This window comes from Scyliorhinus torazame, chromosome 17 (assembly GCF_047496885.1).
Source record: "Scyliorhinus torazame isolate Kashiwa2021f chromosome 17, sScyTor2.1, whole genome shotgun sequence".
NCBI lineage: Eukaryota > Metazoa > Chordata > Chondrichthyes > Carcharhiniformes > Scyliorhinidae > Scyliorhinus > Scyliorhinus torazame.
The window spans coordinates 145,865,487-145,889,312 of NC_092723.1; the positions used below are offsets into that span (position 1 = coordinate 145,865,487).

General features: G+C 43.2%; 1 protein-coding gene across 4 annotated transcripts in view; it reads left to right on the plus strand.

The window, feature by feature from the left end:
- Window positions 1-22,242, plus strand: part of top3a (DNA topoisomerase III alpha) — a 52,145-nt gene extending 29,903 nt beyond the window's left edge. For 3 of the 4 annotated variants that reach the window (XM_072481222.1, XM_072481224.1, XM_072481226.1), the window contains 10 exons: window positions 4,019-4,101; window positions 4,756-4,963; window positions 7,654-7,839; window positions 8,655-8,784; window positions 11,522-11,635; window positions 13,394-13,559; window positions 13,993-14,136; window positions 15,850-15,972; window positions 16,067-16,722; window positions 17,987-22,242. In XM_072481222.1, the coding sequence (XP_072337323.1) occupies window positions 4,019-4,101; window positions 4,756-4,963; window positions 7,654-7,839; window positions 8,655-8,784; window positions 11,522-11,635; window positions 13,394-13,559; window positions 13,993-14,136; window positions 15,850-15,972; window positions 16,067-16,722; window positions 17,987-18,111 (1,935 nt within the window). In that variant the 3' untranslated portion in view covers window positions 18,112-22,242. The remainder of the gene's footprint in view (window positions 1-4,018; window positions 4,102-4,755; window positions 4,964-7,653; window positions 7,840-8,654; window positions 8,785-11,521; window positions 11,636-13,393; window positions 13,560-13,992; window positions 14,137-15,849; window positions 15,973-16,066; window positions 16,723-17,986) is intronic. The other variant, XM_072481225.1, reaches the window with a different exon arrangement.
- Window positions 22,243-23,826: the final 1,584 nt, after the last annotated feature.

The following is a 23,826-nucleotide window of genomic DNA, read 5'->3' on the forward strand; positions in this document are numbered from 1 at the left end:
GTCCTGTCCTGACAGTGCCAATTCTTACTGGAGTAGAACTGCACAATCCTCCTGTGTTTATTGACAGAGAGTGTTCACTCGTTGTGGTGGGAGGGGTAACCACAGCTGAGCCTGCCGTCTCAAGATTTGTGCGTTCCCATCACTGCCGGGAAGTGGTTTATAACTGAGCCCCAAGACTCTTTCCTTTTTCTTTCCTTATCAAGCTCAAGCTATGAAAAGTCATCAGAATTCTCCATTATTTTATTTAAAGGGCATTGAGCGTGTATTCTCCTTCGCATATTGAAGTCTGATTATCCTGAGCTGATCAATTATAAAATGTACATTTTAGTTAGTATCTGAAAACTCTCAAATGTGAGGTACCTGGCATTGATGATTACTATGATTGTGCAGGCTGGCATAACACATAATAATAATCTTTATTATTACATTAACACGGCAATGAAGTTACTACGAAAAGTACCTAGTCGCCACATTCTGGCGCCTGTTCGGGTACACAGAGGAGAATTCCGAATGTCCAAATTACCTAACTACGTCTTTCGGGACTTGCTGGAGGAAACTGGAGCACCCGGAGGAAACCCACACAGACACGGGGGGAACATGCAGACTCTACACAGACAGTGACCCGCGCCGGGAATCGAACCTGGGACCCTGGAGTTGGGAAGCAATAGTGCTAACCACTATGCTACTGTGCCGCCCATGGCTGACAGAGCATGAGGGTTTTAAAAATGAATTTTCCATTTTTCCCAAAAATTTGCCTCAAACAAACAAAAGTCGAAAGATAGCAATAGGTATCAATGTAGAGCAGGTACAGCACAAAACAATAGTCATTACATAATTGGAAACAAAACTAGATGAATTAGGGACAAAATCCCCAACATGCTCCCCCCACAATAAATGATGTCTATACCAGAACAGGATACAGACAACATTTTAGACCTACATCTCACTCATAGCTACAAAACAAAATGACAGAAGTGATAAACAATACCTCGAGAACCCCAGTGCCAAGGGGAAATCGATAAACTCTTCAGCTCAATTTAAACTTAAACTCTTCAGATTCAGATTGGGACAGGCAGCCATCCTGTACCTTCAAGATGACAAAATAGCAAAAACAAAGTCAGAGAGAGGGCACAACCAAACCTTGATACTCAGCCTAGGGTCTCCTGTAGAAATAAAAAGAGAGTAAGAGCAAAAGCCAAGAGCAAGAGTCCGAACTTCCACACTCCCATCTATTGGCCCCAGATCCAAAGATAAAACAAATCACCAGACCACCAGTACCATCCTCAAACCAACAACAGGATATTGTGGGGCCAAGAAACAAAAGGAGCATAAACTGGTCCCAATCATTAAACGGAGGAAACGCAGGAGAGATGTAAGAGCGATCCCCAAACTGGGAAGCGCCCTCAAGAGGAAGGGCACCCCCACAAACCCCCAGAACCATGGGACCACCGCCCCCCCAATAGCCTAGACCGCTCAAAAAAAAAGGAATAATAATTAGGCCACTCAAAAGCCAACATAGATCCGCATCCATGACAGTTTGGGCCTGGAGAAGAAAATGTACAGCTATTAAATTATAGGGACCTACTTAGAACATTGCAAGGACAGAACTAACCTTCCACCCATCCCTCCAGCTATGCTCAGCCCCTAAACACCCCCCCCCCACACACACACACACAGAATGAAAGAAACTGCACAAATCTTTAAATCCTGAAAGCTTAACATGATAAATTCTTGTCAACCCGCAATATTTACTACCCTGCAAACAGATAAATTGCCACCATTAACAAAACATGATTATCAGTGAGTAAATTCCAGGATAACAACTGAAGAACGAAAGCGGGATCTGAAATGGAGAGCACTCTCCCAGATCTTCGAAGGATTCCACCAATCTGGACATGAGCCTCATTACTTCCAATATGATGACTAGACCAAGCACAGAGAGTCAACAATCTAGACTCCCTGAGTGGGGGATGACACAGCCGGCTCAGGCGACCCCAATCCCTCTCAACTGACAGCAGGAACAGAACTGCCAACCCAAGATTGGAAGACCAACCCAACCACAGGCCTCGGGGACAGGATTAAATGTCCTCCATCGACTTTCAGCTGCCCAACCTCCAGATCAAGATTTCAAAACATGGCAGCCAGTTCTCAAACTCGGCTGGGAACCTCTCCACCAGAGACACCAGGCACATCTGGACTTCCCACTGGTTGCTCTTCCTCACCCAAACTCCCCAGGATGGACGACAGGCCGTGCAACAGGAACTCAACCGCACAGAGGTGGGCTTCCACCAAAGACAGTACTCTCTCTGCAACCAGGACTTCCTAGTGCGTTGCCGTCATCTCCATAAAGATGCCTCACAGCTCTTTAAATTGGGCTTCAACGTCCTGCACTGAAGAGGCACCACCCTAACTCCCGCTAGGCACTACGACCAACGAGGGTTAAAGCATTTGTGTGACGAATCTAGGAATTTCATATATATCTTGTATTATATGTGGCTGGTGCAGTAATGATTAATAGCCTGGGTTAGGGTGTGTATCGGACTTGCTGCAATAATGTTTTTTTTAAATCCGGGTTTGAAAGACAACCAGGCTTTGTGGCTACAGAGGTGCATTTAAAGCATCATAAAAGTAAGATCATAATTCATTCCAACCATGGATTCCAATTCAGCTAATGGAATTTTGTTTATAGAATGGAAGTTCCTGGGGAGTAGATAATTAGAGACATTGTGTTTAGCTGTAGTAAGATGGCCATAACCCAGTTAGTGGGATTGAGATGATTTAGTTAATGGGAGGGGCCAGGGGCTGAAGCAGTTCAGTTATTGAGGTCAGTTTTAGATCTGTCTGTGAACAGACTAGCAGCTTCTGAACACAGTGAGTTAAAGATTTGACTGTGAACACAACAGGAACTTTTTTACCATATTCTGAGAAGTTAAACAGTAGTTTGACACAGGTAATCTGCAGGCTGGTTCCTGAAGCATCTCTCTCTCAGAACAGTTTATCCAAGACATCGCTATACAGCAAGTAAACTTTGGTCTGCTAACTGCACTTAAAAGTGGGTTTTGACCTGAGATGGGTTTGCTTGATTGTAGATGTAAAGATAGCAGTTGGGAAATAAAGTATTTTATTTTATTGTTGAGCATTGTTTAACTGGTAATTGCAAGATAGTTTCCTTTGTGAGATTAAAGTTAGTTTAAGACTGTGCTAATAATAAAGTTTGTTTTAATACACCATACCCTCATTTATACATGCAATTACTCCTGGAGCGAAGTATCCTTTCCTCACAGTCTGACAAATTAAATATAATATGAGGATTTCTGACCAGTATCCTAGCAACTGTTAGGATCTGGTCTGGGATTGTGATAATCGTCTCTACTCAATAGTGCTGGAACGTTTGATTGACCAACCAGTCTCGGAACATGGGCGAAGCATGTAAACCAAAAATAGACATCACAAGGCGTGCACAAGGATAAAAATAAAGATTAAACAATGAGCAGAGCTAATGAAAACACAGCTGCTCCTGTGATGTCGCCATGAGGGCTTTTTAATATTTAATTTTTTTTTTTAAGAGTAACCAATTATATTTTTTCTAATTAAGGAGCAATTTAGCGTGACCAGTCCACTTATCCTGCACATGAGGGTTATGGGGGTGAGACCGACGCAGACACTGGGAGAATGCAAACTCCACACAGATAGTGACCAGAGGCCGGAATCGAACCTAGGTCCTTGGCTCCATGAGGCAGCAGTGCTAACCACTGTGCCATCATGCCACCCTGTGGATTTTTTAACATTGATCCTGTATATCCTTTCCTTCTTTTAAATCTTTTTCTTGCCTTCCCCAATTCTTCTCCGCTTGATGTTTCAACTCTGCCGTTGCCTGTTGGAAGCCTTTTGTGGCCGTTTGCTACATTAAGGGCACGTACAAGGAAGGATTGGTTGTTAGCAGAAAGTATTTGAACAATCTTAATCAGGACTGGCATTTGAATTTTAAAAAAAAGAACAACTTCTGTTTCCAATTTAGGAATTGGAGAAGCTGTCTTCAAGGAAGCTGAAGATCAATGCAAAGGAGACAATGAAGATAGCGGAGAAGCTGTACACACAAGGGTGAGGCACAGCGTTCTGTTGCAGTCTAGCTGTTGTTAGAATATATATTTTACTATATGAGTATATATATTTTACTATATGAGTAATGTTAATTTTTTACCATGTATTTTAGAGCCTTCAGCTGTCTTGATTCTACTCGCAATCTTTCTCCCTTGGCCCGTGTCTCACTACATCTCTCCCAGTCTATAAAATCTTTTCAAATGTTTCTTCCATTGTGCTTTTGGTCCTATTTCTTGACTCTGCTATATTTGCTTTTACTGAAAACTTTGGGCTACTCACTGCATTAAATGTATTGTATAAATGTGAGTTGGTGTCTTTGTGAATGGTGAGTCATGGGAAGTCGAAAAATGAGTTCAATTCATGGGTATACTCCCTTTCACTGATGTGGATGGTGGATGAGGACTGGGTCAGGCTTGGCTGTGCTGCCCTTACTCATGTTGTACCATTTATAGAGACTTACTGTCCAGGCTCAAACAGAGAGTGGATGATTTGGGTGAGATACAAGGGGTTGCTGCCCATTCCACTCAAACCTTGGCATGAAGCTGCCCAGGACAGAGGCCGATTAAGATAGTGTGGGATTGAGAATATTTGTGATATTAAAGAGATCACTCAATTTCATGCTTATTAAGTTGCTCCTCGTTTCTATTTGTGCAGATACATCAGCTACCCTCGCACTGAAACCAACATCTTCCCCAAAGACCTGAACCTCTCCACATTGGTGCAGCAGCAAACCGTGGACCCACATTGGGGGGCATTTGCTCAGGGTATTTTGGACAGAGGTGGGCCAACACCCCGAAATGGAAGCAAATCCGACCAGGCCCATCCACCTATCCATCCGACTAAATACACCAACAACCTGCAGGTAATTACCCTGTCTTGCAATTGGCACCTTTAAGAATGCATTGTAACCTTGCTTTGCTTGTTTAATCTATTATTTTAATAAAGTGAACCTATCTTGGGAAAAGTTTGCAAATACATCTGTAAATGGTGAGAATTTTTATTCTTTTCATCAAATTAAAAGTTACATTTGCAAAAAAAATTATCATGAGAGAAGTCATGTGGGTTGTGGAAGGACAATAGAGAGAGTTGCTCCCAAGTGTAACTGACAGCAGCTGAGTCAGAGAAAGTGGATCTACTTTTGGTCTTTGCTTTGACAGACGTCTCTTACATGGTGACTAATAGGGAGTGGTTATAGGGAATAGAATAATTGAATGCAGTTTAAAAATACTAAGACAGCAAACAGCACTAATTTGGCCTACTTGGTAAATTGAACTTTTTAAGGATCGCGAACCACCCATTGCCGCAGTGGCATTGTGTTCAGGCACTGGGAGAGCACAATCAAGCAGAAAGATTGATTGGAAATGTAACACTGATGAAAGATTAGAGGAGCTTAATCGCTGCAGTCATTACAGGCAGAGTGCCCACCTCATGACGGTGCATAGCTGAGACGAACCCAGAATGTTCAGGATAGGTCAGGTAGTGGGACTAGAAGAAGTAAATTTCAATGAAATTTCAGAAGTAGTTAGAAAACACTTCCCCACTCAAAGAATAATGAGCTGTTAATCTGTTGTGCAAGGCTATGGAGACCGTTATCAAGGTGTTCAAACATAAATTGGATGTTGACCTGGAAAGGTGGACTGTATTTACAACATAACGTAAACATTGATGTGAAGGGTTTTGCCTTTGCACTGACATTGAACTTGTTCTGTGTAAATCCCTTCAGTTGGCCATGATCTGTGGCACATGCAGGGCAGGGTGACTTGGGGTGGCAGTGTGGGGGAGGACCTGCAGCCCTGGGGAGGAGGGTGGGTTGGATGGGCTAATCTGTGGCTGACCCTGCAGCACAAGGGGGTCGAGGACGGCTGACCTGCGGCTCACATAAGACCATAAGACATAGGAGCGGAAGTAAGGCCATTCGGCCCATCGTGTCCACTCCACCATTCAATCATGGCTGATTTCAAATCCATTTACCCGCTCTCTCTCCATAGCCCTTAATTCCTCGAGAAATCAAGAATTTATCAACTTCTGTCTTGAAGACACTCAACGTCCCGGCCTCCACCGCCCTCTGTGGCAATGAATTCCACAGACCCACCACTCTCTGGCTGAAGAATTTTCTCCTCATCTCTGTTCTAAAGTGACTCCCTTTTATTCTAAGGCTGTGCCCCCGGGTCCTAGTCTCCCCTGCTAATGGAAACAACTTCCCTACGTCCACCCTATCTAAGCCATTCATTATCTTGTAAGTTTCTATTAGATCTCCCCTCAACCTCCTAAACTCCAATGAATATAATCCCAGGATCCTCAGACGTTCATCGTATGTTAGGCCTACCATTCCTGGGATCATCCGTGTGAATCTCCGCTGGACCCGCTCCAGTGCCAGTATGTCCTTCCTGAGGTCTGGGGCCCAAAATTGCTCACAATATTCTAAATGGGGCCTAACTAATGCTTTATAAAGCTTCAGAAGTACATCCCTGCTTTTATATTCCAAGCCTCTTGAGATGAATGACAACATTGCATTTGCTTTCTTAATTACGGACTCAACCTGCAAGTTTACCTTTAGAGAATCCTGGACTAGGACTCCCAAGTCCCTTTGCACTTCAGCATTATGAATTTTGTCACCGTTTAGAAAATAGTCCATGCCTCTATTCTTTTTTCCAAAGTGCAAGACCTCGCACTTGCCCACGTTGAATTTCATCAGCCATTTCTTGGACCACTCTCCTAAACTGTCTAAATCTTTCTGCAGCCTCCCCACCTCCTCCATACTACCTGCCCCTCCACCTATCTTTGTATCATCGGCAAACTTAGCCAGAATGCCCCCAGTCCCGTCATCTAGATCGTTAATATATAAAGAGAACAGCTGTGGCCCCAACACTGAACCCTGCGGGACACCATTTGTCACCGGTTGCCATTCCGAAAAAGAACCTTTTATCCCAACTTTCTGCCTGACAGCCAATTGTCAATCCATGTTAGTACCTTGCCTCGAATACCATGGGCCCTTATTTTACTCAGCAGTCTCCCGTGAGGCACCTTATCAAAGGCCTTTTGGAAGTCAAGATAGATAACATCCATTGGATCTCCTTGGTCTAACCTATTTGTTATCTCTTCAAAGAACTCTAACAGGTTTGTCAGGCACGACCTCGCCTTACTAAATCCATGCTGACTTGTCCTAATCCGACCCTGCACTTCCAAGAATTTAGAAATCTCATCCTTAACAATGGATTCTAGAATCTTGCCAACAACCGAGGTTAGGCTAATTGGCCTATAATTTTCCATCTTTTTCCTTGTTCACTTTGCTCACAGGGTGGAGCAAAGCTGACCTCTGGTCCACTGGGTTGGGGGAGAGCTGAGTTGAACTGTTGACAGATCGATGAATCTGGGGGATTCAGTTCTAAAATTAACCAATTCTGCCATCTTGAATTTGAATGGCATATGTTGAAGTCTATTCTGTTTGGAATATACTGAGCTGTTAGAATACTTAGTATATGAGTATGCAGTACTTAGTGTAGTATTTTTGGAAATATTTAGATTTGCTAAATATTTTCCCCTGTTTTTTAGGGAAATGAACAGCGTGTCTATGAGTTTGTTGTGCGCCATTTTCTGGCATGCTGCTCCCAGGATGCGCAGGGACAGGAAACCACCGTGGAGATAGATATTGCAAGAGAGCTCTTTGCCGGCCACGGCCTAATGATTGTTTCACGGAATTATCTGGAGGTTTATCCATATGACAAATGGAACACTAAGGTATTGTGTGTAAACCGAAGTAAAGGCATTTAAAAAAATTTAGAGGACCCAATTTTTTTCCAATTAATGGGCAATTTGGTGTGGCCAATCCACCGAACCTGCACATCTTTGGGCTAAGGGGTTGAAACCCACGCAGACACTGGGAGAATGTGCAAACTCCACACGGGCTGGGATCGAACCCGGATCCTCATCGCCGTAGGCAGCAGTGCTAACCAATGAGCCACACTGCCGCCCCAGTAAAGACATTTTTATCTGTGTTCTCGCCCACCCTGATTATAGCAGGGAGTGGTTTATTGTATTGTATTATGTTGCTATCCGGACGGGGCAAACCTTTATCATTGTATTGGGGACTGGAGCAAAATTGTAAAATTTGGTTAGTAAATTAAGCTAATGATTTGCATATGTTGAATGTTTAATTTGTTCAGGAGTGTGGCTTGTAATTGTCCTCAGCACTGCTGGACATGGGAGGTGTTCCTGCTCCTGCTCTGATTGGACATCCTGCAAAGTTAAACTGATAAATCTATTGGAGGTAGTGTAGTGTATGTCAGAGGTTAGGGTTGGGCAAACGTGACAGGATTGGGTCTAACTGTGAATTCTTTTTCAGTAAAATAATGTTGCTCAAACCCACTCAAGGCTCACTTACAGAGGATTGTTTGTATGGAAAGGAGAGAATAGCTGGTAAAAATAATGGAAGCTTGGTAGGATTCCAGAGCTCATCCTGGTCCTCAACCAAGAGTCATCTGGGGAGATTTGGGGGAAAAAAGTGATTGTTCAGGAGTTAATGTGGTTCTAAAGTGATGGAGTCTCTGTTCCAGGTTATACCTGTGTATGAGAGAGGCAAGAAGTTCCAGCCCACTACTATTGAGATGGTCGATGGCGAAACAAGTCCACCTCAACTCCTAACTGAGGCTGATCTTATTGCTCTAATGGAGAAGCATGGCATAGGTTAGTCTAAAGCCTGGGATTCCTCTTATTAAGCAGTCTTAAATGGCTCTGTGGCTGAATGCACTGCCTTGGTGTGATACTGAACCATGTTGACCTGAATCTTGGATTTGATCCTGGTTTTTGCAGAGTTAGAGTGGCCACTGCTATTAGGGGTCGGAAAGTAATTCCTGCCTCTTCAGTTGCTCGTGCTGGCATGTGTGGGCATTGGGTGAAGACAGTTTGAGTGCTTGAATGTGGTTCTCCTGGCTCTGCTTTAATGTTGAGAGGTTTTCCCCTCCTTTGTTAGAATGGGTTTTGATTTAATTTGCGTTAAATGCAATTATATTTGATTCGGTTTGTGGAACCAGATGAGAGAGACAACAGGAATGCATGGTAGGGTAGAATTGAACAACAGGTTTATTGCGATATACACAAATAACAAAACTGCGACTCCTCTCCCCGAAGGGCCACCCTCCCTCACCTGCATCCAGGGTTTTTAGACTGAATGGTTCCATCGTGTTGAGGGGAAACCCCGCCCTCAGTTACCAGGGGAGTTCATACTCAGCTGTAAAGGGGGGAATTGTATTCAGCGCAGTCCTTGGCCCCCAAAGGGGTCGTAACATAGTTCACAAAGGTTAAGTCCAGAGATAGGTAAGATCTCTGGGAGGATCAGAAATACCAGTTGAATCTATCGCCTCGGGTGTGTCCTCTCTTTCCACATTCAAGCTGTTGAGCACAAATCCTGACTCGAGCTAATACCCCTTCATGCCAGAATGTTTTTTGTTCAGTGTGCCCAGTAGGGGGGTTAGCTAATTAGACTATTTAGTTTCTTCAGCTCCTTGCAAAGCAGGAGGTTTCTTTTTCAAGGTGGTACCTTTGATTGGCAGCTTGATGAACCAATCCAAAACAACACAGAGCTGAGGGAGGGGTCAGAAGTCAACCTTTCCCTTTCTGCCTCTGCAAGTCAGTGTAAGGTAAATCAATACCTGGAACAGCAAGTGAGAGGCTCTTCAAGTAAGCCAAAGACTGACTTGAGAATACATTTGACCTGTTCAGTAAAAAATGAGTCCCAACCAGTTTAGAGACTGCTAATTTGTAAATTGAGTTTGGCCCATCAGTACATACAAATCGGGAGCGGGTGTAGGCCACTCGGCCCCTCGAGCCTGCTGTGCCTATCAATAAGATCATAGAATCCCTACAGTGCAGAAAGAGACCATTTGGCCCATCGAGCCTGCACTAACCCTCTGAAAGTATACTCTACCTAAGCCCAATCCCCCGTCCTATCCCCATAACCCAGTGCATTATCAAGGCCAATCCACCTAACCTGCACATCTTTGGACTGAGAGGGAACCGGAGCGCCTGGAGGAAACCCGTGGAGAATGTGTAAACTCCACACGGCCAGTTACAAAAGGCAGGAAACAAACATGGGTCCCTGGTGCGGTGAGGTAATGGTGCTAATCACTGTGCTGCTCTCTGATTGTAACTTCAGCCCCATATTCGCACTTATTCCTGATAATCTTTGACCCCCTTGCCTGTCAAGAATCTGTCGAGCTCTGCCTTTTGAGGAAGAGAGTTCCAGAGACTCACGGCCCTCCGAGAGAAAACATTTCTCCTCATTTCTGTCTTAAATGTCGATGGGCCGAATGGCCTAATTCTGCTCCTATGTCTTATGGTCGTATACTGAATTTCTTTAAGACCGATAGATGGGTTCTTGATTAATACGGGGATCATTAGTTATCGGGAGAAGGCAGGAGAAAGGGGATGAGAAACATAGCCATGATTGACTGCCGGAGCAGACTCGATGAGCCGAATGGCCTAAATCTGCTCCTATGTCTTATGGCCTTAAATGAGTGAGCCCTAGTTCTGGAGTCTCCCCTAAAGGACACATCCTCTCCACATCCACCCTATCAAAACCCCTCAAGATCTTGTATGTTTCAATCAAGTCGCTTCTTGCTCTTCTGAGCTCCAGCAGATACAAGCCTAACTTTTCCAACCTTTCCTCATAACACAACCCTCACATTCCAGGTACTAGTCCAGTACTCCTTCTCTGAGCTGCTTCCAAAGCACTTCAAACATTCCTCAAATAAGGAGACCAGTCCAGTACATAATAGTCCAGCCACCAATGCTCTTGTGTAATTCAAGGGACAGAGTGGATTGTTTCCTTATTTTCCAAGGTACACGAAGCCTTAAGAAATAGATGCATTTTTTACTTTCTCTGCAATCACCTGTCTTGTGCAAACTGAACCAGTTTGTTGGAGAAAGGTTGGCCCACAGTTACTAGTGAGCTAAATTTTTCTTTCTGAAATGAGTGCATGTGGCAGTATGTGTTGGAGATCAGTGTGAGTAAGTGTAACAAAAGGTTACCATAGTTCCTGCATTGTTGAATTAGACATTAAGCAATAACGATGCACTTTGGGATCATAAGAGCTATGAGGTCTGCTTACAGGAGTGACTGGTGACACTGAACTGAAATAATATTCAATGCAGACTCATTGCGTTGCTCAACAGAGAGGATGTTTGTTGCTTTGCCAAAGGTTACATCAGCAGAGGCTTAGATTTAGCTTCTGTGTTTGGATTCACCTGGTCCTCTGTTGGTGGTCCTCTCTCGGTCTCTTTCCCCCCTGTCCCCTGACAAAAATCAATGGGGGCAGCCTTGGCAGGGGCAGAGGAGCACCCCAGAGTCTGTGTATGCGTGTGATAATACATTGGAGCCTGTGGGGTTATGTTGCCACTGACATGTATATTTGTTTCCTCTCAGGGACTGATGCCACTCACGCAGAACACATTGAAACGATCAAATCTCGAATGTATGTGGGCTTGACACCAGATCAAAGATTCCTCCCGGGGGAATTAGGAATGGGTTTGGTAGAAGGTGACAGCAAAAGTTCTAAAACGCTTTTTTAAACAAATGCAACATTTTATTTTCTGAAATCATTTTCTGCAGAACTTTATGTATTGATGTAATTATAAATCTAGCTTCTTCACTCAGTAACCTCTAACTTGGTTCCCCTCGGTGAAATTAAATTAATTAGTAAATTGTACTGTCTATGTGAATGCTAATTGAGTGTGGAGGAGGGAGCTGCACAGATTTCGCCAGTTAGGGGCACAGTTTTTGTGTTGGAACTGAAGTCACTAAGAAATCCAAGAAAAATATCTCCCAGTTTAGGGAATTTGGTGTCCCAGATGGTCATTGATGTAGAACCAAATCTGGAAAAGGAAAAAATATCTATTAGTGATATAGCAAGAAGCAAGGGAACTGGGGTTGACCATAAGACGTAGGAGCAGAAGTAGGCCACTTGGCCCATCGAGTCAATGAGATCATCACTGATCTAAAATGATAATCCTCAACTCTACTTTCCCACCGTAGTCCCATAACCTTTGATTCCTTTACTGATTAAAAATCTGTCTATCTGAACCTCGAACGTACTGAATGACCCAGCCTCTCCGGCCCTCTGCAGTAACAAATTCCACAGACTCACTACTCTCTGAGAGAAGAAATTCCTCCTTCTCTCTGTCTTAAATGACCTCTTACTCTGAGATTGTGTCCTCTGGCCCTAGACTCTTCCACAAGTGGAAACAACCTCACAGCATCTACCTTGTCAAGCCCGCTGAGAATCCTATATATCTCCATAAGGTCGCCTCTCATTCTTCTAAATTCCAGTGAATACAGGTTCAACCTACTCAACCTCCACTCATAAAAAAAATCCCTCCCAATACCGGGATCAACCTAGTGAACCTTCTTTGAACTGCCTCCAATGCCAGTATATCTTTCCCTAGATAAGGGCACTAAAACTGTTCACAGTATACATGAGAGAGTGAGAGTACTGATGTAACTATGAAAATAGTGCAGCAGGTCCAATGGGCCAATGTTCCTGCACTCTTGCTTTCTGTGGTGTTGGGACATGGAAATACTTCCATTAACAGAGCATCTTATTATGTAATTGACACCTCAAAGTGGTGCCACGTTGTGTTGCGTGAAGGATAATGACTTGCTTGGGGAGGGGGGGGGGGGAGGGAAGAGATTGTTTAGGCTGTCTGGATGTAACCTTGGGGGAGGGAAAGGTTGCTTCCAAACAAGGGCAGCACGGTAGCATAGTGGTTAGCACAATTGCTTCACAGCTCCAGGTTCCCTGGTTCGATTCCCGGCTTGGGTCACTGTCTGTGCGAAGTCTGCACGTTCTCCCCGTGTGTGCGTGGGTTTCCTCCGGGTGCTCCGGTTTCCTCCCACAGTCCAAAGATGTGCAGGTTAGGTGGCTTGGCCATGATAAATTGCCCTTAGTGTCCAATATTGCCCTTAGTATTGGGTGGGGTTACTGGGTTATGGGGATAGGGTGGAGGTGTGGGCTTGGGTAGCGTGCTCTTTCCAAGAGCCGGTGCAGACTCGATGGGCCAAATGGCCTCCTTCTGCACTGTTACTTCTATGATTCCAGGGTACCCGATCCTGCAACCTCCCCACCCCCAAATAATGGGCACTGGGATTTGAACTCTGTTGTTCCTGCCAGGGAAACTCACAGCTTGTGCATTGCAGATACTCGAGCTTAATCCCACACAGATAAATGCTTGACTCCCTTAGCTCAGTGTATCTGGATTTTAATATCTGGAGTGTTAACTGTTTGTGCCTTTGCTGCAGGGTACGACTCCATGGGATATGAGATGTCTAAGCCAGATCTACGAGCTGAGCTTGAGGCAGATCTGAAGCTTATTTGCGAGGGAAAAAAGGACAAGTTTAGTGTGCTGCACCAGCAAGTTCAGAAATACAAGCAGGTGTTCATCGAGGCAGTGGCAAAGGCAAAGAAGTGAGTGTGTTTTAAATTACTTGTTCCTGGGGTGTGGATGACACTGGCATGGCTAGCATTTATTGTCCATGCCCAATTGTGTACTAACATTAGATAGAGCTGAATGTCTTGTTTGGCCACTTAAGGGCACAGTTACGTGTCCACGTGTTTGTATCCCATATTGGTCCTGACCTGGAAGGGATGGCAAATGGGCTTTTAATGACAATCTGACAGATTCATGGTCACTTTTACTGAAACTAACTTTTCAGTTCTTCTGCGCATTGTTTTTATGATTGGGTTAACTTCTCAAACTGCCCTGGAGGGACTTATTCTTGAATTCTTTAAATTATTAGTCCATGCTTCTGAGGGTTGTAGCAACTTTTGGAGCATTTTATCTTGAACTATATGACAGTGATGCACAGACACTAAGTGTTCAGTGATGTGTTTTTTACAGACTGGATGAGGCTCTATCCCATTACTTCGGGAACGTGACTGAAATGACACAGTCCGAGGAGCTCCTAATGGAGATTTCGGAACCTGTTAGAAAATGTCCTCAGTGTGGTTGGGACATGGTTCTCAAATCAAAGAAACATGGAGGGTAAGTATATCTTTATACATAGGCCGTTCAGCTATTTGAGCCTGTTTTGCCATTCAGTTAGATCATGGCTAATTCTTACCTCAACTTCATTTATCTGTCTTTGCTCCATATCCGTTGATTACCTGTACCCAACAAAACTCCTCCTGCCTCTGTTGCTGTGATGCCCTGGTGGTGATGTTTTTTCCAGGTCCTGCAAATGTTTCTCATTTTTGCATAATTAGTTAGGAGCATATGTAATATTACATTTTCCTATGGATTTCACCACCTGTTTAAGAAAATATTTTTCAAGGACTTCAGTAAACTCTCACATATACTGTAGAACACGGCACCCGTCCAAAACATTAAAATGCCTCACATATATATCAAGACATTTCACTAATCTTTGTTTTGCTCCCACTGTTGTCTATTCCCTCCGTTTTTATTCTCTGAGGTCTTTGAACATTTTCTTGCCATTCATTCTTCCTCCTTTCTATGCTGCAGAACCACTTACTACAGTTATGAGGATAGATTGGAGAGAAGAAGGCTGAGAGGAGATTTGATAGAGATGTTTGAAGTCATGAGAGGGCTGGACAGAGTAGATAGGGAGAAATTGTTCCCCCTCATAAAAGGATCAGGAACGAGAGGGCACAGATTTAAGGTGATTTGCAAAAGCAGCAAATGTGATGTGAGAAAAAGCATTTTCATACAATCAGTAGTTCATGTCTGGAATGCACTGATTGGAAGTGTGGTGGAGGCAAGTTAAATCGAGGCATTCAAGAGGACATTAGATGATTATAATAATGTGCAGGGGTACAGGGAAAAGGCAAAAGAATGGCACAAAGCCATAACGCTCATTTGGATAGCTGGTGCAGACATGATGGGCCAAATTGTCATGATATGCAGACACACACATAATGATATACAGACAAGCAGCTAATGGACACAGAGAACAGGACATGATCAATAAGCAGGCAGGACACTCGGGGGTGGGATCCGACTATAAAAGACACGAGGCACTCACACTCCGCCTCTTTCCACTGATGAACATCTAGAGAGTTAGTCAAGGGTGTTGTTACAATATCACACCTCCACCACGTGGCTAAGAGCTAGTCTGGTTCAGTCAGACAGAGTAACCACACTTAAGTTAGCAGAGAGTCAAACTCACAGAGAACTGTGCTGTTAGTTCAATAAACCTGATTGAACTAACTTCAAGGTCTGGAGTATCTTTCTAAGCTGCATCCAGTGTACCTAACACGACACAAATGGCCTCCTTCCGTTGTGTAAAAAATTTGTGATCTATCAATACCAGTCCCCTGGTAAACAGTGCAATCCACTTCCAGTGTGAATCTCTCCAGTTGTATTTTTTTTTGTGGGCTCAGCTCCATTAATGCTATCCTTTTTGGAATTCACATCATGACTCTCTCTGCACTTCTTCTCTTCCGATAAAATGCTCCTTAAACCCCAAGTTTACAACCAGGTTTTTGGTCACTGCCCTAATACCAAATTTGTTAATTACTCCAATGTTGTTTTATTCCATTAAAGCTGCTATATGAGAACATAAATTATTCTGCTGCCAAGATGGGCTGAGTTGTTTAATGAATAACATTTTGTGATGTGGGAGTAGTTGGCAGGACTGATTTTTTTAATGCTTGCCCCTCATTGCCCTTGTGAGGGTAGTGGTGAGTTGCAGTGGTGTTACTGCCATTGACTGTGCTTTATTCTTGTTTGTTGCAGGTTTTATCTTTCGTGTACAGGGTATCCAAACTGTAAGTCTGCAGTCTGGTTTCCTGACTCTGTTCTGGGTGTCAGCAGAGATGAAAGTGTATGCCCCACATGTAAACCTCACCCTATTCACAGGTAAGGACTAAGGCAGCAAAATGTAAACCCAACAAATCTTAGTTTCTCAGGATAAAAAAAACCTATGTTCACTTTATTTCTTTCAAACTTTCAGGTTAAAGTTCAAGTTCAAACGAGGCAGCGTTCCTCCACTGGTTCCCCTGGAGTTTATTGGTTGTATTGGGGGGTGTGATGAAATGCTAAGAGAAATCTTGGAACTGAGGTATTTACGAGGAGCGTCACAATCAAACAATCAAACTGCAAACCATTTGCCACAGAACAGGTCAGAGAACCGGTCTTTCCAGGATCACAGGAACACTCTGCCCAAGAATCGAGAGGTTGCTGTGAAACCAGTATCCAGGACTGTCCCTTCACAGATGGCAGCTGATAATGTAGTTGTGTGTAACTGTGGCCAGGAAGCGCTGCTACTGACGGTTCGGAAGGAGGGACCAAACCAGGGACGGAGGTTTTATAAATGTAACATTGGCAGCTGCAATTTTTTCCTGTGGGCTGACCAGGATGCAGGTGACTCAGGTCATGGAGGACCGGTTGGTAGGGGGAGTGCGGCCCCTGGTGCAGGAGGCTTCCAACGAGCTGGAGGCCGTGGAACCTCAGGTGGAGGGGATGCAATGTGCATGTGTAATCAGTTAGCCGTGACACGCACTGTGCAGAAAGATGGACCTAACAAGGGACGGGCGTTCCATACCTGCTCTAAGCCCAGAGATCAGCAGTGTGGCTTCTTCCAGTGGGCTGATGAGAATGTTCCACCAGGTACGTGACACGGTAACTGGACCTCAAGTCAGGACTGTCCTTGTTTCTTCATCAAACACACTGCCCAGCACTGCTTACTGGCAAATTGTAGCTCTCTAACTTATTTCTGAAATCCCATAGCTTGTAATTAATGTGTGTGGATAACACATGATTTCATGTCTATGGTGTGTATACATAATAGTCTTTATTACTGTCACAAATAGGCTTACATTAACACTGCAATGAAAGGGCGGCACAGTGGTTAGCATTGCTGCCTACGGTGCTGAGGACCCGGATTCGAATCCCAGCCCTGGGTCACTGTCTGTGGAGTTTGCACATTCTCCCCGCGACTGCGTGGGTTTCACCCCCACAACCCAAAGATGTGCAGGGTAGGTGGATTGGCCACGCTAAATTGCCCCCTTAATTGAAAAGTAATAATTGGGTACTCTAAATTTATATTTTTAAAAAACACTGCAATGAAGTTACTGTGAAAATCCTCTGGTCGCCACATTACGGCGCCTGTTCGGGTTCACAGAAGGAGAATTCAGAATGTCCAATTCACTTAACAAGTACATCTTTCGGGACTTGTGGGTCAAAACTGGAGCGCCCGGAGGAAACCCACGCAGACACGGGAAGAACGTACAGATTCCACACATTCAGTGACCCAAGCCGGGAATCGAACCCGGGTCCAGAGCACTGTGAAGCAGCAGTGCTAACCACTGTGCTGCCCATGAAGAAGAGAGTGAGTTATTTAGAGTCATAGAACATTTATAGAGTGGCAGAAATGTTGATTAAAATTCCTCATTAACCACTTTGAATTTACTCCTGTTGCTTATTGTACTGAGCTTGGCTGTTGGCTTGGCTGAGGGGAGTTGATGGCATTGAATGGCACCACCAATTAGATATCTAGAAGCGAGGGCGGTGTGTGGCGTGGTGGCTAGCAATGGGACTGCGGCGCTGAGGACCCGGGTTCGAATCCCGGTCCTGGGTCACTGTCCGTGTGGAGTTTGCACACTCTCCCCATGTGTGTGTGGGTTTCTCCCCCACAACCCAGAGATGTGCAGGGTAGGTGGATGGGCCACGCTAAATTGCCCCTTATTTGGAGAAAAAATAATTGGGTACTCTAAATTTATATTATAAAAATGATATCTAGAAACTATTGTTTGGCCTGCAGTGAATTAAGTGAATGACTGCTTTGTTATGAAATGATTTTAACTCATTCGCAGAAGTTGGTATTTGAGTCATTCAAAGCTTCCAATCTAATATATTTTTTCTCCTGTCTCAGGGGTGACAAATAAACGGCCGGATGGAAACTCCTCCAGAAATGGTCCAACTGCAAAAAGGCCACGATCCTGTGGGTTGTGTCACCAGCCGGGACACACCAGGACAAAGTGTCCCCAAAACCGATGATTCTTTCCCCAGTACTGACATTTCGCAACAAACTAGAAAACATTTGACTGCAGAGAAATCTGCAAGTTCCACCATTCTCGCCTTTCCTGCCAAAACCGACAGAGTCCCTTACAAACAGCTTTTAATGTGCTGCCAGACTTTACGTAGAGCTTGCGGCTTCATTTCTGGTTTCACTAATGTAGACTTTTAACCATACAGCACCTGGTTATAAGTTTCTTAAGCACAGCTACTCTTGTAGTGTTTGTGCAGATGTGTGGTGTGAGCGGGTGGTGAACCGTGCTGCATTGTGTTGGGTGCCCAGTTGAAGATTCTGGAAATCATATTGGGCCCTGTTATTAAACCCAGTCATCAGAAGCTTCTGATTCAAAACCCCATTTGTGAATTTTATTCCTGAAAATGGTATTGGTGATTTGGTGAATCAAATCATTCTAGAGATGGTGCATTTTACACTGGGGAATCCGGGGTGAGGGGTGGGGGGGTGGAGGGGTTGGTGAGGGAGGGTGGTGGCCAGATTGAGATTAATGGGGAACAATACATTTTATTCCGGTCTCTTGGTCTGAATTTTAACAGGTGCTGGCTGCTCAGAGAATTATATTTTCATATAACTCCACACAGGGTAATATTCAGGTGTATTGCAGAGTTATCTTTCAGTTTAAGATGTTGGTATTTACTTTGGTTTAAATCAGCTGCAAATATCAACCATGTTTCAGGAGTAGGCTGGCTGTTAGTACATTGCTGTACTAACTACTGTGGGTTCCTTTTCACATCATGCACAATAGTTTGTGACTAAGGAGTAAGTTATAGGCAGCATCGTTACTCATTTTAGTGACATGCAAGTGTGAAACTTACCTTCCATATTCCCTTGGTATGGAAAAAAACGACAAATGTTCTCAATTCCAGACTTTAGTGGTGGCCGGGGAGAGTGTTTCTGCTTTATAAACACTGGAATTTCAGTTCTAGTGGGTACAGTTCGGTCACTATATACCATTGGATGGAGACGGGTCTGGATACAACACTGGGGCACTTTGATGGGTATAGCTCTTTCACTGCGAGGCTCTGCCACTTTTTTTTATTTTGGAGTACCCAATTCATTTTTTCCAATTAAGGGGCAATTTAGCATGGCCAATCCACCTTGCTTGCACATTTTTGGGTTGTGGGGGCGAAATCCACGCAAACACGGGGAGAATGTGCAAATACCACACGGACAGTGACCCAGAGCCGGGATCGAACCTGGGACCTCGGTGCCGTGAGGCTGCAGTGCTAACCCACTGCGCCGCCCCTCTGTCACTATCTTTAACACCGAGATACAGTCTATACCTGTCATTGTCCTATAACACTGAAATATAGTCCTGGTGTGTACAGATCTGCTTTTGTAGAACACAAGGGTGCTGGTAGGCATAGGTCTCCTATTGTAACACTGGGCTACAGTACATGTGGGTGTATGTGTATCAGTAACACTGGTGCAGTACAGCATTAATGACCGTTGTGCTGTTTCCCTGTGATGTGTTAATTGTGCGCAGTTATAGTACTTCCCTGGATCTGCTCCCTGTTTATATGTGGTTTATTACACTAATTCTATATTTCTACAATGTTCACTTCAGTGTTAGGTTTCTTCCTTGTTCATGTACAGCTGCTTCCCCACAGAACTGGCCATTGGGAGCTGTGACTGGCTCTTCAGGGATTTGACTTGGGTCCTACTTTCACTCCGATGAGCTGTAAATGTTACAATATGACTGAATTGTTTGTCAGCATTCCAAAGTCAGGTGGATCTTGTGTAGCTGCCATGACACTTGTTCAGTAATAAACATTTAGCAGAGTACTGGGAGAGACCTTAAAGAATAATTAAATATAGAAAATCAGCTACATTTTAATGCTGAGCTATTGTTCATTTTGGTATTATTTTTAAAATTTGAATGATATAAATCAAATTTATTTTCCAAGCTGTTGGTTCGTTTATATTCATGACATTTAATCTGAAAGTGTGATATCCCAAGGATAATAATGATAAACTATCTGTCTCATGTTTAGGACATGGATCTCTCCCAGTGTATGACACTATGGTTGAGGAAATTAAATACATTTGTAATCCATGTCACAGTATCAGCTGTTCCAAGTTTTCATAAGAACAGGATGAAGTCACTCAACTCCTTAAACCTGTTTTACTTTTTGTAAGAAATAATAATAATCTTTATTAGTGTCACGGGTAGGCTTACATTAACACTGCAATGAAGTTACTGTGAAAATCCCCTAGTCGCCACACCACGGCGCCTGTTCGGGTATCCTGAGGGAGAATTCAGAATGTCCAATTTATCTAACAAGCACGTCTTTCGGAATTTGTGGGAGGAAACCAAAGCAGCCGGAGGAAACCCACGCAGACATGGGGAAAATGCGCACTCCGCATAGACAAGAGACCCGGGTCCCTGAGTATGTACTCTATTTGCATGTTCGCAGTTTCAGCAGATCACCTTTGGTCTACCTATCTGCAGTACTCCCTTGGTGCATTTGTAAGAACTACTACCCAACTTGTAGTTCCTGCCAATCCTCATTTATACTAATACCAGTAATTCATATGTATTTTTAATTATACAGGAACAAAAGGAGTATAAAGAATTCAACTTCTACATTACTGTGACTTGTTTTCAGAATAGTTTCTAAGATCTTGATTCTTTTCAGAATCCTTTTTAGTAAGCACAGTTTGATTTTGGAGCTGATTTATATCAAATAGAACAGATCTTTGTAACAATTGGAACACTTCTCTGATATGAAATCGGATCAAAGCCATTATCTCTTACAAAATGAATCTTCTTTTGGTTATTTATTTATAATCACTCTATTAATCGACAACATTAGCTTTTATTGCAACAGATTTGCCTGATGCTGGACTAGGTCTTTTTGATAATTTAATACAGGCCAGCCACAATCATATTTAATGTTGGGACAGGCATGAGTGCCTCATACTCTTCCTATGGTCTTAAAAATGATCCCAGTAAACACATACCCATTGTGATTAATTTTCTTTCTTCTGACACTGCAACTTGTAACCTTCTCTGGAACAGGCTGTCCTGTTACTAGTGGTCCTACATGACAAACTTTGGACGTAGTGTTCTGTTATTACATCATGTTGACTGCATAATCTGTGACCATTGGCATTCATTTTTTCCATTCCTGGAAAAAATTTAATTCAAGCTGAAGCCCCTCCCTGTCAGAACTGGTAATATGTAAAATAATACATATTATAGGTCAAAGCAGGAACGTTGCTGTGAGTGGACATGTCCATTGGCCTGAACAGCAATTGCCAAAGCTGAATTATCTCAGTTTATGCTGAGGCCTATTACTTAACTGAACTCCTTCGAGTCTTGTCTCAAGATTGTTGTCAGATACAGCCTAAAACCTCTACCACAAGCAACGTCCTGGAAACACAATTCTGACAGATGTACATCACCATTCCTCCCTAACACCACACTCTCATCACATGTGTAGTGGGTTAAGGAGGAAGCTCACTAGCACCATGATAAAAGGCAAATAAGGGTGGGCAATAAATGCCAGTTTTGCTAGTGACATCAACACCTCAGGATAAAATTTTACATCATTTGTATTGAGACCAAAAACAGACTTGTATCAATTACAGTTTAATAATGAATGATTGAAATGAGCTGTGCACTTTAATGTTTTGCACAGAAGCCATTATTTATCACTGGCAGTTGTCATTTATGATGGCATTAGGTTGCCTGGGTGTCAATCAAAAATACATTTAATAAACATGTCCCTTTTTAAAAAGGAAACTTAAATAATTGTTTTCTCTGCCTATAATGCATGCTATTTTCTCCTCGTGTTCATTTGTGTACATTTTCAGTGACCATTCTATCCTCTGCAAGCTACTTAATTGTGTTGGACTTTTTTTTTCAATCAGCTATCACAGATCTGACATTGCTCAAGGCTAATTCACAAGGTGCTGTTTGAGGAAGGACAGCTGTTTTGTAATTTGTGTATTATCCTGCTATATTGGAAATGTGCCTTTAAACCCAGATTATGATAAATGTGTGGTCATTCACACTTTGTCCAGGGGATGTTATTGAATGAAGTGTTTATTCAGTTGCAAAATAATGGGCATATTAAAAGAATGACCCAGTGGCTACAGTGTAGTCCTACTGTTTAAAGGAACACCATCCTCCATCAATTTTCAATATTAAACAAACTATCCACTACCACACTGGAGCAAAACATCTTACTAATAAGAAAATATTTATTATCTAATCTGTGAGTCCACATCCCCTCTTCCCTGCTCCCCACCAGAAGTAACAGCAATAGTTTCAAATGCAAAACCCTCCCTGATCCATTCCAGCTTAGTGATATCGGTTATGTTGTCACCATCAAGACATATTGAAAAACACAACCCTGGACTGCTGGACAGAACATGTACATGGCAATGTCTAGTTACTGCTGTTGGAAAGTGGCTGAGAGTAACGAGAAATTATAGAATTGGGCTGCGATATCTGGTTAAATTCTGCTCTCTCCGTCTCAACTTGGGTAAACTATGGTAAATTTGTTCAAGTGCAGGTCATAGAACTGTATCCTCCCATGAAGTAACACATTTAGAAAGGCAAAAAACTTGGTGTGTAGGGAAGAATAAATATCTTGTGGATGAAAGGAGGAGTAGTATTGTACACTTTCTTGAGCAGGGCTTTTTAAATTCATTCCTGGGATGGAGGAATCACTGGCTAGGTGATGGACCATCAATAACAGACAAAGTGAGTTATAGAACTAAATTGTGGCTTTAATACACTGAGATGTGTGCTTGCCTGCTGCTGATCCCTCACTGGGGGCAGGGCCACAGATCAGCCAACTATATACAAAGCCTGAGGGGTGGAGCCAACAGAAGCAACAACAACAGTAAGTAACAATGGAACAAACAATAACAGTGAATATATATATATATATATATATACAGCTGTGAGTAACAGTGGAACGTGGTTCACCACACTAGGACAGCATTTATTGCCCATCCTTAAGTATCCTTTATGGTGGTGGTGAGCTGCCTTCTTGAACCCTTACAATCATTTTAATGCTGATTATACTTTGTGATTGCGATTTGGTGACTCAGTAGGCCATTTCAAAGGACAGTTTAAAGTCAGCCACAATGCTATGGATCTGGAGTTACATAGGGAAGACCAGGTAACAACAGCAAATTTCCTTCCCTAAAGTGCATTAGTAAAACCGATCATGGTCTTTTCTGGATTTATTTAACTGGATCATTAAATTCCCCCGCTGCTTTGTTTGAACACGTCTCTCTGGATCATTTGTCAGCCTCTAGATTACTAGTTGAGCAACATAATCACTGTACTGCTGTTCCTGTATCGATGGTTTGTGCTGATGTTGAAATTACCGTAAATCTAAAGTCAATGGCTGTTGATAATTTGGCTTCCATTCAACTCAAACCTGCTGTCCTCAATACCAGCACTCATTATTTTAATCAAAGAATGGAGTTAACATTTCCTCTAACTTGTTCTGTACAGTTTTCTCTGACCTCAAAGTACACTGACTAATCTGATTCTAGTGAGTCCTGCAAACACTCCAGTACCAGGTCCTGTAAAAACCTGGATAGTGAAAGTGAGCAAATTCTTCCACTGTGGAGCATCTCATGTAGACTCTTACGGTACAGGTGGAGAGACCTTTAGCCAGTAAAAACTATTAAATTAATTCCATTCCCCTTCTCTT